At 41.1% G+C, this 16,948-nt stretch overlaps 2 protein-coding genes across 3 annotated transcripts; both read left to right on the plus strand.

Annotated features, from left to right (window-relative positions):
- Window positions 1-2,381: 2,381 nt before the first annotated feature.
- Window positions 2,382-16,410, plus strand: LOC124152742 (probable methyltransferase-like protein 24). 2 transcript variants are annotated; one of them, XM_048382281.1, is made up of 7 exons: window positions 2,382-2,468; window positions 12,417-12,628; window positions 13,378-13,508; window positions 14,144-14,275; window positions 14,451-14,525; window positions 15,083-15,221; window positions 16,036-16,410. In XM_048382281.1, the coding sequence occupies exons 2-7, from the start codon at window positions 12,461-12,463 to the stop codon at window positions 16,339-16,341; spliced, it is 951 nt and encodes a 316-aa protein (XP_048238238.1). In that variant the 5' UTR covers window positions 2,382-2,468; window positions 12,417-12,460; the 3' UTR covers window positions 16,342-16,410. The 2 variants fall into 2 exon arrangements, with proteins under 2 accessions (XP_048238238.1, XP_048238239.1); XM_048382282.1 differs by lacking the exon at window positions 2,382-2,468 and adding an exon at window positions 11,654-11,727.
- Window positions 3,760-7,995, plus strand: LOC125372393 (probable methyltransferase-like protein 24). Its single transcript, XM_048382280.1, has 6 exons — window positions 3,760-3,952; window positions 4,702-4,832; window positions 5,455-5,586; window positions 5,756-5,830; window positions 6,403-6,541; window positions 7,371-7,995. The coding sequence occupies exons 1-6, from the start codon at window positions 3,785-3,787 to the stop codon at window positions 7,674-7,676; spliced, it is 951 nt and encodes a 316-aa protein (XP_048238237.1). The 5' UTR covers window positions 3,760-3,784; the 3' UTR covers window positions 7,677-7,995.
- Window positions 16,411-16,948: the final 538 nt, after the last annotated feature.

Below are 16,948 nucleotides of genomic sequence, written 5' to 3' on the forward strand. Positions count from 1 at the left end.
AAACAGGTTTGAAAACGGACGTATTTTTATAATGGCCATACAGACAACAAAAGTGCACTCTCAACTGCATGTACACGAACAAGACCTTTGATTTTAACGCTGCACTCCGTAATGTTCCTGCTATGGTGGCAACCTGGAAACAAACGAAGTCCTTTCTATCAAAACAATTAAATGTAGAAAGTAAAACAATGCCCCTCACGATATGTTCTTGTGAAGATTACAACACTTGATGTCGGTGTTAGAACTGAACTGTGGTTGCAATGGCCGTTCTTCCATGTTTTGTTTGTTTGTTTGTTCGTTTGTTTGTTGTTTAACGCCGCATAATCTACATTTCATATTTACATTTTGATGCAAAATCACGCATTGACGGTTTCGAGTGGGAAGTGACTGGTCCTGAGCAGCTAACAGAAAGCCTTCTGTTTCACTTTTCAGGCCAGCCAACTTCATCTAAGAGAAGGACTCTGCAGGGTTACTGATCTCTTCAACACACTGCAGCGGTCGTCCAGATAGCCTCTCTTCGAAAAACGTGGCCGATTTGATATGGCACATTGCTTGGTTGACACTCATTTATGTACCGTTCAACAGTACAGAGCCATCAACAAAATCAACATTGACACGGAGATTATCCCACATCCTTGACTCGTTTAAGAAAACTGTGGAAAGTCTTGTTTTCATCATGAGTTTTGACCTGCTTCACAAGAGGATCATCAGACAAATAAATGTGTGCAAAGTGCACAAAACAATTCTATCATGACGAGCACCAACGTTAATCAAACCACGCCCTCCCAAATGATTGGTAAATATAAGCAATTGAGGCAAGAGCGAGGGTGGTGGGAGCTATTGTCTGACATAATGTTTCGTGTGAGGGTGTCAATACCCTGAATTTCTATTATCATTATTTATAAATGAAAATAAAAAATGCAGCAAGGAGGGTTTGGGTGATTCTGACACAGTCAGGCCGGTCAGGCTCTTCATCAAAGTGTGACATTTCGAAAGCGAGGAACCCCACATCCCTTTCTTGCTCCTTTCTGCTCCATGTAAATAATAGCATTGGTTGCGCAGTATGATGACACAATATCTGACATAATATAATATAAGACACCCTGTAAATATTTTGTATTGTGTATTCAGACAAGTAATAGGGCGGAAGTATTATTAATGTTATTAATATTATTATTATTATTATTATTATTATTATTATTATAGTAGTGTTTGTTGCCTGATGTCGCACAGCAGTTATCCTGCCATATGACGGGGCCTGCAAACAATCGAGTCTTGACCAGACAATCCGGTGATTGGCACAATAAGAAACCATCCACGCAGTCGCGGTACGCCTTCACCCGATGTATGAATCAGGTCACTGCGTCTGACAACCCAATCCATTAATGTAAGAGCCAGTGATAAAAGGAGGCGTGAAAACACCATGTGAAGTTCATTGTGGCATTGTGCATAAAGTTGAACAAAAGACGTATTAAGTAAATTCCTCAGGACGTCTTCCTTCTTTGTGATTTGACTAAATTAATAAAAGAAATCCAGTTCATATCCGAACAAAAACAGATTAGTCTGGAGAGGAGCACAACCAGTACCCATGGGGACCCACTACATATCTATATGTTCTATTGACCACAAACTTGACAAAACTTTTGCCAATCAGAAAATCCAGCATCTCACATTCTCAAGGTATAATATTCCTGAGTAAAGTTCGAATTTCAACAAATTGACCATATCGATAAAACATATTGTAAATAGAGATTAATAGCCGAGTATGTTTTCGTTTCGTAAACATAATATATTTATGATAAGAATTTAATTTTGCGAGCCTATGAAAAGCGTATTACATATGCGTTTTATTCCAAATAAATGATATCTACGTTGGATGAACAGTTTAGTAGCTGTACAGAATATCTACCGAATACCAATGCGACTTAAGTACCTGAAGTAGTATGAACTGTATTTTGGATAAAGTAAACTGCTTTGATAAGAATAAGTGACTATAAAATACTCATTGACATAGTTCTACGATACGATCGGCAGTACTGCCTTATACCCATAGTCACAGACATTATGTAAAATACATTGTATAAAGGTAAAAAAAACCCACTCCATTTGGCATAAAATACAGATCTGTTCCAAGAGGGTGAAACTCATCACAACTCCTAATCGCGAATAAGTGATTGCTACCAACTGCGGTGATAACCAATCTATTCAATATCTCAGCATCTTCGATTCTTAATCTGTAATTGCGACACCTTATCAACGTCTAATGCCTGTGGGGTTAACCTGATGTGTGCTCGGGCGCGCGCCCTCGGGCCATGTACACATTATGGGACGCTATTATTCCCGATGACCATATAAACACGCTGGTCACAACACAAAAGTCAGTTAAGGTGAGTGTTCAGTCCCGATCAACAGAACAAGGTCATAACATAAACGAAGTCTTTTTAAGAATTCAAGTGAGCATCCTTCTTGTGAGTAGATCCATCGTGTCTGTCTGTCTGACTGTATGTCTGTATGTACACTCTTCAAAACGAACAGGTAGTATGTAGTTCATTGAACCTGACTACACAAAAAAAAAATCGGTATATAAGTTGGATGAATGTTATAATAATTGGAAAATGTTAGTGGCCTGATATTCGACAAAAGGTGCGTCAAAGCGCAGTCATTGTCGATTTGCACTGTCTTAAACGGCATCGTTTTCTCACTTGTTCAAAATGTAATGGAGGAAAACAGTAAAGCAAAATGCACGTGCAAGTTATGGCAATTCATAACTCGTGGTAGTGGCTATAAAAAGGCAAGCATAAGCCAATAATTTGTCATTCAATTGTCAACATTTCGAAAATGCCTAGACTGTTAGGAACCATCTTTACGAGGCTGGAATCCGACCCAGAAGACCATCGTCTCTGTTTTGCAACAGATCCAACGACAGAAGACGTTTGCGATGGTGCCATACCTTACAGCCTTGGAATGTGAGAAACTGGAAACGAGTGTGATTTCTTCTTCACCAGCGAGATGGAAGACAACGTGTTTATCATAGTCGGAATGAGCGTTCTGCCCCACATCGTGTACGTGAATTCAACAATTTCGGTGGCGGTAGTGGCATGGTGTGCGGGGCCATATCCTTCACCACGAGATCTGACTTGGTTATGGTTCAGGGAAATTGGACAGCAAATCGCTACATGAATCAAATTCTTCAACCTTACCTTCTTCCAATCATTGATCGCCAGAAGGAGCTGTTTCAACAGGACAAAGCTTCATCGCACACAGCTCGTGTCACAGTAGACAACCTTCATAATGCCAACATCAACGTTTTGCCCTGACCGTCGAGATCTCCAGATCTCAACCAACTCGAACACCTCTGGGATGAACTCGATCGACGTGTACGTCAACGTCAGAACACGCCGCAAACACTCCCACAAATGGTCATCGCGTTACAAGCAGAATGGCACAGAATTCCGCAGGACAGAATTCGTACACTTATCCAGACAGTGCCGAGGAGTTGCAGAGCCGTGATTGCTGCCCGGGGACGTCACACGAAATACTGAGTTCAGCGTAACCTTGTGGCCTCATGTGACGTGACAATGAACAGTTTTCAATGCCTTTGTACAGCGACAACGACATGTGACAGTCTAGCTCCAAACTTTCATATTTGTATCTATGATATTAAATCAAATATATCGGTGGCATCCATCGCATGCAGAACTGCAGAGCTTTAACGAACCATTTCACACTTTCTTTTACAGCTCTTGGCCTCTGGATAGAGCTCACACGAAACGTTCGTCTCCGGATGCATGAGCGTTTTGCAGGTTTAAGGATGAATATGACGCACTATTATTCCATACTTGCTGCCTTCACAGTATCCGTAGTACTGCTATATATTGCAACCAGGACCACACCGCAGCAGCCAATGGTCCTGGATCTACAAGTCAGGAGTGGACTCAAGTCCAATGCTCAGGTGAGTGAATAAGAACGACAAAATGTAATCATAAAAATTCTGCTAAAAACAGAATCCATTGTTTGATTCCGACAATATCATGAGCATGTGTCTATGACTCACTACCAAATTAAGAAATTTTCGTTGTAATTCCTGTATTCTGATTGGCCGCGTGCTATTTCATTCATTTCCAAATGAATGTAAAAATTAAGCCACGCCCACCGAAGCGGACTACTGCGGAATGTCGGGGAATCCCAAAATTGCAGTCGAGGAAATTCCCTTCAGCTCACGTGTATCGTCATGCACAGGATATTTAGCGAAATTCACGCGTAGTCAATGTGCAAACTACCCTCTGAGACCGAAGGCCGAGAAGGAATGAAACAGGAAACGTGCAGGGTTTCTCGCCTGGGTTCCACAAATTTCATGTAACCCTTAAACATCGCTGAAATCGTAGAAAGTGCTTGCTAGGTTGTACCACAAACGTTGTGAAATGTAGACACCAAAGGCTTGAGATGTTGGAAAAGTGTTCGACATAAAGGGAAAGTTGACGACTGGCAAATTGAAGTCATCCCCTTTGTCATACAGTCTTGTGGATAGTTTTTTGTGACATAACATTTTTCCAATAATGTTATTGTTTCTGTTTGGCATGGAAACCTCTTGACCCATTTTCGCTTCTTCTTCTTTTGGAATATGTGTACAGTGTTTGTGGAATGTACATTTTGAACGAATTGATCATAATCTTACGATGACTGTTTCATTTCTGTTGTCAGGTTGTGACAACGAAGAAGCCGTCCGTCGGGTCATCAGTGGTGACGGATGACGCTGAGGCCGCCCATCCCATCCCCATGGACGACAAGCTCCAGGTCATGACCAACAAACAACTGGCAACTCTTTATAACGAGTATGTATTTTGTGTTATAACTAATTTAACAATATGTACGTGTTTTGCCGTATTTCAGTTTTCTAACCAAGGTGCTCGTGTTATTGTATTTAAGTTAACTGAACAATATTCACGTGTTGTGCTGTATTTCAGTTGTCTAACCAGTACCCACGTGTTGTGCCGTATTTCAGTTTTCTAACCAACCTCCACGAGTTGTGTCGTATTCCAGTGCTGTGGTGCATGTCAGTTAACTAAACAATATTCACGTGTTGTGTCGTATTTCAGTTTTCTAACCAATCTCCAAATGTTGCGTCGTATTTCAGTTATCTAACCAACGTGCACGTGTTGTGTCGTATTTCAGTGCTGTGGAGCATTTCAGTTACTTAAACAATATTCACGTGTTGTGTCGTATTTCAGTTTTCTGACCAACATCCAAGTGTTGTGTCGTATTTCAGTTTTCTAACCAACCTCCACATGTTGTGTCGTATTTCAGTGCTGTGACGCATTTCAGTTACTTAAACAATATTCACGTGTTGTGTCGTATTTCAGTTTTCTAACCAACCTCCACGTGTTGTGTCGTATTTCAGTGCTGTGGCGCATTTCAGTTAACTAAACAATATTCACGTGTTGTGCTGTATTTCAGTTTTCTGACCAACATCCAAGTGTTGTGCCGAGACAAGATTAGGATGGGCAACATTCAAGCCGGCGGCTGGGACGTCTGTCTGGATGGACATTATAAGCCAAAGAAAGACAACTGCATCGTCTACTCATTCGGGTCAGTACTACACACGTATTTTGTAATTCTGATAAAATACCAATACATTTTCATCAGTAACAAACTTCACATTGACTAACAGTGACCAAAAGTGGTAAGGATGAGCATCAAGAATATTTGGACAAAACTGTATTGTTATGTATATTTCTTTCTAAATTAAATATTTCAGCATTGACAACGACTTCAGCTTTGACGACGACGTCGCTAGCACCTTCGGTTGTGAAGTGCACGCTTTTGATCCCAGGTAAGTGCCCGGCTCCCATCACAGAAAACTGTTCAGGGTTTGGTAATGCGAGATATACAACGCTCTGAGATATACACACTACTGTTGGTGTGTTTGTTCAGTGATGTATATCTACAAGTATATCTATGTATATCTAATGATATAATGTACACTGATATATAGTCTAGATATAATGTTTATAGATAGGGGAGGTGGGGTAGTCTAGCGGGTAAAGCATTCGCTCGTTACACCGAAGACCCGGTTTCGATTCCCCGCATAAGCACAATGTGTGAAGCCCATTTCTGACGTCCCCCGCCGTAACATTGCTAAAGGCATAAAGCCACGTTTTTGTATATATATCGGAGGACTTAGATACAGTGAAGCGTCACCTTTTGCTACACAAGTTGCAGTGTGTGTGGTTCACCTGCTCCAGGTTCGAATTGACACGACAGGCTCCTCTCACACACGGAATAAAATATTGCTGAAATATATTTTCTACTCGTAAATTCAGTAATGCATACAATATATTTAATGTGTACGGACGAGGATGCCAATATTACAAGTAATTAACATATTTCTTTTTAATATTATAGCATGAAGCAACAAGACCATCTGAGAGGCAGGCGTGTCCACTTCCACAACCTTGGTTTGTCGGACCGTGATGGTAAAGGGAAGATGCAGTGGCCAATGAAGACGATGCTCTCCATCAGACAAGATCTCAAACATGCTGATGTAAGAATTACACTGGTTTTTTCTTTGGTTTTTTGTTTGTTTAACATCGCACTCAGTCATATTTCAGCTAAAAGACAGCGGCATGTGAATCTGGGTCAGAAAATCCAGTGATTGATATTGAAAGCAGCTATCCACACTGTCGGGGTACGATGACACGTAATGAACCTAGTCACCGAGCCTGACACCCCGATCCATTAAGTTTCCTCTTATGACCAAAACACATTGCAAGCTACCAATGCTGACCCTGAACCACTTGAGGGGTATTACACACGCACGTGTCTGATAAATGTCGGAGAAAAGCCCGAAGTCACACAAATAATCAGAGCATATACACAAATCAAACAGTTTACCATATATATATATATATAATGCCACATTTAGGCTTTGGCGAAATACATTTGTTGTTTTTTTCAAAATGACGTATTTGTATTAAAATACAGAAACCCAGTCGTGTGTGGCTTTCTCTCAGAGTTCTCTTCAGCACGCCAGAAGCTTATTATTGTGCGATCGAATCTCGATTCGCCCTGGAGAGTTTTCTTAGTTTGTCAGCATCATATCCGTGTTCGTGGGTTTCACAAAAATGTTTAGTTAACTTCCAAGACCTGCATTATTTCAGGCTTTCGTCCTGCATCAAATTGACACGCTGTGATATAACAAAAAAATACACTTTACTCTCTCGTTCACTCACTCATCACATGTGCAAGACAGACTCCCAGTGTACTCTATCGTGATTCAGCTAATGTTAAAAGCGGTACGAAACCGCACTCGAGTCTTATTAACTGTTTGATAAAGTATTCAGCAGTAAATAAATTCATACTTACATTTCCAGGGAGTAATCGACTACATGAAGATTGACATCGAAGACTCTGAATGGGAATCTCTGAGACACGCGTTCAACACCAACGGCCTCGAAGGAGTCAAGCAGTTGTCGTTGGAGTTCCACGTATTTGGTAAAGAGGAAAGGTCCAGGTACATTGCCCGGCTGAACGTCCTCCGTGACTTGTACAACCTCGGCTACAGGATATTCTGGACAACCAACAACGTGGTCTATCCCGCCTGCAGGTTCACATCTGTTTACGACGGCAGAGAGAGAACCAGATGTCATGAAGTCTACTTCCTTAAATGGGTGGTTTAGATATCGCCGAGATTCATATTTTTTAAAAGGATATGGGTGGTCCAGTCGTCTACGGCCTAGCAATTCGTTGTGCAAAGTTGATTCCATTAGGCATTATGGGTTCGAATCCCGTTTCGCCTTAAGCATGTTTTAAGGTTTGTCGGTGCTATACCAGTGCTTTTGGGTTCAACCAAAATGGTTCGCGTCTAGGACCTGCATCGCTTCAGGCAGGTCACTGTAACTGTGGATGTTCGTGGCTTTTAAAGTAAGCGTCTTAGTTTGACGGTAGTATCCAGCCACTCTAACTTTGTCATATCATTATTGTATATATTTCACATATCATCTCAATAAACATTTTTTTATAAACATTGAATCGTTATATTGTATACATGTGTCATGATTTCACTGTGATGGCCAAGATTTGCGCCCCTTTGTAATCCAGGATCCGATGTTCATTGGTTTAAATCTCCGATTCTCCTTGATTTGGATCACTAGCCCGTCGTCCATAAACCCTCCCGTGGTTTCGCCATATTATATTAAAATCTGAAACACCGTTCAAAACGGTTTAACCCTCAGATCAAGTTCATGTCATCGTTGCTCATAATATCAATCACTACAATGTCTTGTCCACACTCAAATATTTTCACCACACACCTGGGATATAGCAGCGTTTATAACACACATACAAAACACGTAGGTTTAAAAAAGGACGTATTTTTATAATGTCCATACAGACAACAAAAGTGCACTGTCAACTGCTTGTGCACGAACGAGATAAATTAGCGGTGCTACTGGTGTACAGAGAACGTTGCCTTTGCTGGTTGCAGCCTGAGATTGTACATACGCCATTGTACACAACTGAATTTTTCATCCAAATATGAAACCTTAATTCCTGATCGATCTGTCCAACGTCAAAGGCATGTATTTTGCTTTTGTATATGCATTGTATAATAATGCTTAACTTGCTGTACTGTGTGTACTTGTACACACAATTTAGCTACACAGGGATGGGTGTGTCATACGTCAGCGGTACTCTTTTTAAATGGTGATATCTGAAGACAACCAGTACTGCGGGTATATTTGCTTTGATTTTGTAAATAATTGTTTTATGTGATGGGATGTACTATATACTATTGTTTGGAGCATAATCTCTTTCTCGCGTTTTCACCAACTCGACCTTTGATTTTAACGCTGCACTCCGTAATGTTCCTCAAAGTCCTATCTTTCGAAACAATTGAATGTAGAAAGTGAGACAATGCCCCTCGCAATATGTTATTGTGAAGATTACAACACTTGATGTCGGTGTTAGAACTGAACTGTGCTTGCAATGGCATTTCTTTCATGTTTTGTGTGTTTGTTGTTTAACGCCGCACTCGGCAATATTCCAGCTACACGATGGCGGTGTGTAAATAAACGAGTCTGGATCAGACAATCCAGTAATTGACATCATGAGCATCGATCTACGCAGTTGGGATACAATGACATGCATCAATCAAGTCAGCGAGCCTGACCTCCCGATCCCGATCTCGTTAAATTCATTGCATAATCTACATTTCATATTTACATTTTGATACAAAATCGAGTTCGAGTGGGAAGTGACTGGTCCTGATCATCAAACAGAAAACCTTCTGTTTCACTTTTCAGGCCAGCCAACCTCATTTAAGCGAAGGACTCTGCAGGGTTGCTGATCTTCTCAACACACTGCAATTGCCGTCCAGATAGCCTCTTCTTGAAAAAAAACTGGGCCGATTTGATATGGCACTTCGCATGGTTGACTCTTATTTCAGTACCGTCCAGCAGTACAGTGCTATCAACATAATCAACACTGACATTGAGATTATGTCCCACATTCTTGGCTCGTTTTAGAAAACTGTGGAATGCCTTGTTTTCATCATGAGTCTTGACATGCTTCACAATCATCATACAAATAAATGTGTGCAAAAGTGCACAAAACTATCATGAAGAGCCTCCACATTAATCAATCCACGCCCTCCCATCATAATTGGTAACTTTAAGCAACTGAGGGAAGAGCAAGGGTGGTGGGATCTATAGTCTGACATGATTCTCCGTGTGAGGGTGTCAGTACCCTGAATTTCTTATTTCGTCCAATCAATAACACCAAAAGAATACGAAAGGACGGGGACAGCATAAATATTTGTGGCTTCGACTTTGTTGCGAGCGTTCAGCTCTGAACACCAGATTTTTCGTAAGTCTACATTTGTACTCTGCCCGAAGTTTGTGCTTGTTATGGGCATTCTGGAGTTTGTCCCTAATCTGCATCCCTAGGTATAGGCCTGACCTTCCACGAGATGGTCAATAACTCCTCCCCCAAGTAAACTGACTGATCTTCCCTCTTCTACCTTGCCACGTTTCAAATGAGAAATGTTGCATTTGTCGAGTCCAAAGGACATGCCGATATCATTAGAAAGGGACTCGACAAGCAGAATCTGATTTTTGAGTGTAGATCCTCCATTGGCAATAAGTTCAAGGCCATCCATGTAAAGGAGGTGAGTAAGGGGTGTTGGAGATCTGTGCTAAGGAGGCGCCGGGTGATAATAACCTTCCTCTTTGCTGAGCAAAAAGCTTAAAGGATTTAATGACAAACAGAAAAGCAAAGGACTGAAAGAATCGCCCTGAAATATTCCTCTTCTAATAGAAATGGGTTCCGAAGTCACCACCTGCCCCTGCGAATACATCTCAAGTTGAGTTGACCAGCAATTCATTAAAGACTTAAGTAAAACAAGTAGTCGCTCGGGGAGGTCAATACATTCCAGTGACCTCAAAATCCATTCGTGAGGTACAGAATCATAAGCTTTTCTGTAGTCTATCCAACACATTGAAAGGTTGCGGTGGTAAGTTTTAGCCTCTTCAAGTGTCATTTTCTGAACTAGTAGTTGATCCTAACAACCCCAACATCCCTTTCTGGCTCCTTTCTGCTCCATGTACATAATATCATTGGTTGCGCAGTATGATAACACAATATCTGTATGACACCCTGTAAATATTTTGTATTGTGTATTCAGACAAGTAATAGGGCGGAATTATTATTATTATTATTATAGTAGTGTTTGTTGCCTGATGCCGCACAGCAGTTATCCTGCCATATGACGGGGCCTGCAAACAATCGAGTCTTGACCAGACAATCCAGTGATTGCGATAATAAGAAACCATCCACGCAGTCGGGATACGTCTTCACTCGATGTATGAATCAGGTCACTGCGTCTGACAACCCAATCTATTAATGTAAGAGCCAGTGATAAAAGGAGGCGTGGAAACAACATGTGAAGTTCAAAGAATGGGAAGGCATTGTGCATAAAGTTGAACAAAAGACGTATTTAGTAAATTCCTCAGGACGTCTTCCATAAAAGTGCCCTCTGTGTGATTTAAATCTTAATTAATAGAAGAAAATCCTATCCGAACAAAAACAGATCATATACTTTTTATTTCTAATGAATGATATCTACGATGGATGAACAGTTTAGTAAATAGCTGTACAGAATATCTACTGAATCCCAAAGCGACTTAAGTACCTGAAGTAGTATGAACTGTATTTTGGATAAAGTAAACTGCTTTTATAAGAATGAGTGACTATAAAATACTCATTTACATAGTTCTACGATACGATCGGCAGTGCTGCTTTATACCCATAGTCACAGACGTTATGTGAAATACATTGTATAAAGGTAAAAAAAACCCCTCCATATGGCATAAAATACAGATCTGTTCCAAGAGGGTTAAACTCATCACAACTCTATCCTAATCGTGAATAAGCGATTGCTATCAATTGCTGTGATAACCAAATGAATCTATTCGATATCTCAGCATCTTCGATTCTTAATCTGTAATTGCGACACCTTATCAACGTCTAATGCCTGTGGGGTTTACCTGATGTGTGCTCGGCCGCGCCCCCCGGGGCCATGTACGCTTATGGGACGCTATTATACCCGATGACCATATAAAAACGCTGGTCACAACACAAAAGTCAGTTAAGGTGAGTGTCCAGTCCCGATCAACAGAACAAGGCCATAACATACACGAAGTCTTTTTAAGAATTCAAGTGAGCTACCTTCTTGTGAGTTGACCCACCGTGTCTGTCTGTCTGACTGTCTGTCTGTGTGTACACTCTTCAAAAAAAAAGAAACGAACAGGTAGTATGTAGTTCATTGAACCTGATTACACAAAAAAATCCGGTATATAAATTGGATATATGTTATAATAATTGGAAAATGTTGGTGGCCTGATATTCGACAAACGGTGCTTCAAAACGCAGTCGATTTGCAATGTCTTAAACGGCATCGTTTTCACATTTGTTAAAAAGCAGTAAAGCAAAATGCACGGGCAAGTTATGTCATTCTTACTTCCCGGTAGTGGCTATAAAAAGGCAAGCATAAACCAATAATTTGTCATTCAATTGTCAACATTTTTCAAGTTCGAAAATGCCGAGACTGTTAGGAACCATCTTCGCGAGGCTGGAATCCGACCCAGTTATCGTCCCTGTTTTGCAACAAATCCAACGACAGCGACGCTTGCGAGTGTGATTTCTTCCTCACCGGCGATATGGAAGCCAACGTGTTTATCATAGTCGAAATGAGTGTTCTGCCCCACATTGTGTACGTGAATTTCGACAATTTCGGTGGCGGTAGTGTCGTGGTGTGCGGGGCCATATCCTTCACCACGAGATCTGACTTGGTTATGGTTCAGGGATCCGTCACATGCAGAACTGCAGAGCTTTAACGAACCATTTCACACTTTCTTTTACAGCTCTTGGCCAGTGGATAGAGCTCACCTGAAACGTTCGTCTCCCGATGCATGAGCGTTTTGCAGGTATAAGGATGAATATGACGCACTATTATTCCATACTTGCTGCCTTCACAGTATCCGCAGTACTGCTATATATTGCAACCAGGACCACACCGCAGCAGCCAATGGTTCTGGATCTACAAGTCAGGAGTGGACTCAAGTCCAATGCTCAGGTGAGTGAATAAGAACGACAAAATATAATCATAAAAATTCTGCTAAAAACAGAATCCATTGTTTGATTCCGACAATATCATGAGCATGTGTCTTGACTCACTACCAAATTAAGAAAGTTTCGTTGTAATTCCTGTATTCTGATTGGTCGCGTGCTATTTCATTCATTTCCAAATGAATGTAAAAATTAAGCCACGCCCACTGAAGCGGACTATTACGGAATGTCGGGGAATCCCAATATTGCAGTCGAGGGAATTCCCCTTCTGCTCACGTGTATCGTCATGCACATGACATTTAGCGAAATTCATGTGTATTCAATGTGCAAACTACCCTCTGAGACCGAAGGCCGAGAAGGAATGAAACAGGAAACGTGCAGGGTTTCTCGCCTGGGTTCCACAAATTTCATGTCACACTTAAACATCGCTGAAATCGTAGAAAGTGCATGCTCGGTTGTACCACAAACGTTATGAAATGTAGACACCAAAGGCTGGAGAAGTTGGAATAGTGTTCGACATAAAGGGAAAGTTGACGATTGGCAAATTGAAGTCACCCCACTTGTCATACAGTCTTGTGGATAGTTTTTTGTGACATAACATTTTTCCAATAATGTTGTTGTTTCTGTTTGGCATGGAAACCTCTTGACCCATTTTCGCTTCTTCTTCTTTTGGAATATGTGTACAGTGTTTGTGGAATGTACATTTTGAACGAGTTGATCATGATCTTACAATGACTGTTTTATTTCTGTTGTCAGGTTGTGACAACGAAGAAGCCGTCCGTCGGGTCACCAGTGGTGACGGATGACGCTGAGGCCGCCCATCCCATCCCCATGGACGACAAGCTCCAGGTCATGACCAACACACAACTGGCAACTCTTTATAACGAGTATGTATTTTGTGTTATAACTAATTTTAACAATATGTACGTGTTTTGCCGTATTTCAGTTTTCTAACCAAGGTGCTCGTGTTATTGTATTTAGGTTAACTGAACAATATTCACGTGTTGTGCTGTATTTCAGTTGTCTAACCAGTACCCACGTGTTGTGCCGTATTTCAGTTTTCTAACCAAACTCCACGAGTTGTGTCGTATTCCAGTGCTGTGGCGCATTTCAGTAAACTAAACAATATTCACGTGTTGTGCTGTATTTCAGTTGTCTAACCAGTACCCACGTGTTGTGCCGTATTTCAGTTTTCTAACCAACCTCCACGAGTTGTGTCGTATTCCAGTGCTGTGGCGCATTTCAGTTAACTAAACAATATTCACGTGTTGTGTCGTATTTCAGTTTTCTGAACAACATCCAAGTGTTGTGTCGTATTTCAGTTTTCTAACCAACGTGCACGTGTTGTATCGTATTTCATGATCAGTGCTGTGACGCATTTCAGTTACTTAAACAATATTCACGTGTTGTGTCGTATTTCAGTTTTCTAACCAACTTCCACGTGTTGTATCGTATTTCATGATCAGTGCTGTGGCGCATTTCAGTTAACTAAACAATATTCACGTGGTGTGCTGTATTTCAGTTTTCTGACCAACATCCAAGTGTTGTGCCGAGACAAGATTAGGATGGGCAATATTCAAGCTGGCGGCTGGGACGTCTGTCTGGATGGACATTACAAGCCAAAGAAAGACAACTGCATCGTCTACTCATTCGGGTCAGTACTACACACGTATTTTGTAATTCTGATAAAATACCAAAATGAATACATTTTCATTAGTTATAAACTTCAAATTGACTACCAGTGACCAAAAGTGGTAAGGATGAGCATCAAGTATATTTGGACAAAACTGCATTGTTATATATATTTCTTTCTAAATTAAATTTTTCAGCATTGACAACGACTTCAGCTTTGACGACGACGTCGCTAGCACCTTCGGTTGTGAAGTGCACGCTTTTGATCCCAGGTAAGTGCCCGGCTCCCATCACAGAAAACTGTTCAGGGTTTGGTAACGCGAGATATACAACGCTCTGAGATATACACACTACTGTTGGTGTGTTTGTTCAGGGATGTATATCTACAAGTAATTATATAATGTACACTGATATATAGTCTTGATATAATGTTTATAGATAGGGGAGGTGGGGTAGTCTAGTGGTTAAAGCATTCGCTCGTTACACCGAAGACCCGGTTTCGATTCCCCGCATAAGCACAATGTGTGAAGCCCATTTCTGACGTCCCCCGCCGTAACATTGCTAAAGGCATAAAGCCACGTTTTTGTATATATATCGGAGGGCTTAGATATAGTGAAGCGTCACCTTTTGCTACACAAGTTGCAGTGTGTGTGGTTCACCTGCTCCAGGTTCGAACCAGACACGACAGGCTCCTCTCACACACGGAATAAAATATTGCTGAAATATATTTTCTACTCTTAAATTCAGTAATGCATACAATATATTTAATGTGTAAGAACGAGGATGCCAATATTACAAGTAATTAACATATTTCTTATTAATATTATAGCATGAAGCAACAAGACCATCTGAGAGGCAGGCGTGTCCACTTCCACAACCTTGGTTTGTCGGACCGTGATGGTAAAGGGAAGATGCAGTGGCCAATGAAGACGATGCTCTCCATCAGACAAGATCTCAAACATGCTGATGTAAGAATTACACGGGTTTTCTTTGGTTTTTTGTTTGTTTAACATCGCACTCAGTCATATTTCAGCTAAAAGACAGCGGCATGTGAATCTGGGTCAGAAAATCCAGTGATTGATATTGAGAGCAGCTATCCACACTGTCGGGGTACGATGACACGTAATGAACCTAGTCACCGAGCCTGACACCCCGATCCATTAAGTTTCCTCTTATGACCAAAATACATTGCAAGCTCCCAATGCTGACCCTGACCCACCAGAGAGGTATTACACACGCACGTGTCTGATAAATGTGGGAGAAAAGCCCGAAGTGACACAAATAATCAGAGCATATACACAAATCAAACAGTCTACCATATATATATATAATGCCACATTTAGGCTTTGGCGAAATACATTTTTTTTTTTTTCAAAATGACTTATTTGTATTAAAATATAGAAACCCAGTCGTGTATGGCTTTCCCTCAGAGTTCTCTACAGCACGCCAGAAGCTTATTATTGTGCGATCGAATCTCGATTCGCCCTGGAGAGTTTTCTTGGTTTGTCAGTACCATATCCGTGTTCGTGGGTTTCACAAACATGTTTGGTTAACGTTCAAGACCTGCATTATTTCAGGCTTTCGTCCTGCATCAAATTGACACGCTGTGATATAAGAAAAAATACTCTCTCGTTCACTCACTCATCACATGTGCAAGACAGACTCCCAGTGTACTCTATCGTGATTCAGCTAATGTTAAAAGCGGTACGAAACCGCACTCACGTCTTATTAACTGATTGATAAAGTATTCAACAGTAAATAAATTCATACTTACATTTCCAGGGAGTAATCGACTACATGAAGATTGACATCGAAGACTCTGAATGGGAATCTCTGAGACACGCGTTCAACACCAACGGCCTCGAAGGAGTCAAGCAGTTGTCGTTGGAGTTCCACGTATTTGGTAAAGAGGAAAGGTCCAGGTACATTGCCCGGCTGAACGTCCTCCGTGACTTGTACAACCTCGGCTACAGGATATTCTGGACACACAACAACGTGGTCTATCCCGCCTGCAGGTTCACATCTGTTTACGACGGCAGAGAGAGAACCAGATGTCATGAAGTCTATTTCCTTAAATGGGTGGTTTAGATATCGCCGAGATTCATATTTTTAAAGTTGGATATGGGTGGTCCAGTCGTCTACGGCCTAGCAATTCGTTGTGCATTCCATTAGGCATTATGGGTTCGAATCCCGTTTCGCCTTAAGCATGTTTTTAGGTTTGTCGGTGCTATACCCGTGCTTGTGGGTTCCACCAAAATGGTTCGCGTCTAGGACCTGCATCACTTCAGGCGATCACTGTAACTGTGGATGTTCATGGCTTGTAAAGTAAGCGTTTTAGTTTGACGGTAGTATCCAGCCACTCTAACGTTGTCATATCATTATTGTATATATTTCACATATCATCTCAATAAACATTTTTTTATAAACATTGAATCGTTATATTGTATACATGTGTCATGATTTCACTGTGAATGACATACGTTTATATCCAACCTGATGGCACAGATGGCCAAGATTTGCGCCCCTTTGCCATCCAGGATCCGATGTTCATTGGTTTAAATCTCCGATTCTCTTTGATTTGGATCACTAGCCTGTCGTCAATAAACCCTCCCGTGGTTTCGCCATATTATATTAAAATCTGAAACACCGTTCAAAACGGTTTAACCCTCAGATCAAGTTCATGTCATCACACTCA

The sequence above is a fragment of the Haliotis rufescens genome, unplaced genomic scaffold, assembly GCF_023055435.1.
Source record: "Haliotis rufescens isolate VD_foot unplaced genomic scaffold, xgHalRufe1.0.p SCAF_4, whole genome shotgun sequence".
Lineage (NCBI taxonomy): Eukaryota > Metazoa > Mollusca > Gastropoda > Lepetellida > Haliotidae > Haliotis > Haliotis rufescens.

Coding starts and splice junctions, on each gene's coding strand:
- LOC125372393 (XM_048382280.1), top strand. CDS start 3,785: ATGCATGAGCGTTTTGCAGGTTTAAGGATGAATATGACGCACTATTAT. Junction 5,587..5,755: donor TGCATCGTCTACTCATTCGG/GTCAGTACTACA, acceptor TAAATATTTCAG/CATTGACAACGACTTCAGCT. Junction 6,542..7,370: donor AAGATCTCAAACATGCTGAT/GTAAGAATTACA, acceptor TTACATTTCCAG/GGAGTAATCGACTACATGAA.
- LOC124152742 (XM_048382281.1), top strand. CDS start 12,461: ATGCATGAGCGTTTTGCAGGTATAAGGATGAATATGACGCACTATTAT. Junction 13,509..14,143: donor CTGGCAACTCTTTATAACGA/GTATGTATTTTG, acceptor GCTGTATTTCAG/TTTTCTGACCAACATCCAAG. Junction 14,526..15,082: donor GTGCACGCTTTTGATCCCAG/GTAAGTGCCCGG, acceptor TTAATATTATAG/CATGAAGCAACAAGACCATC.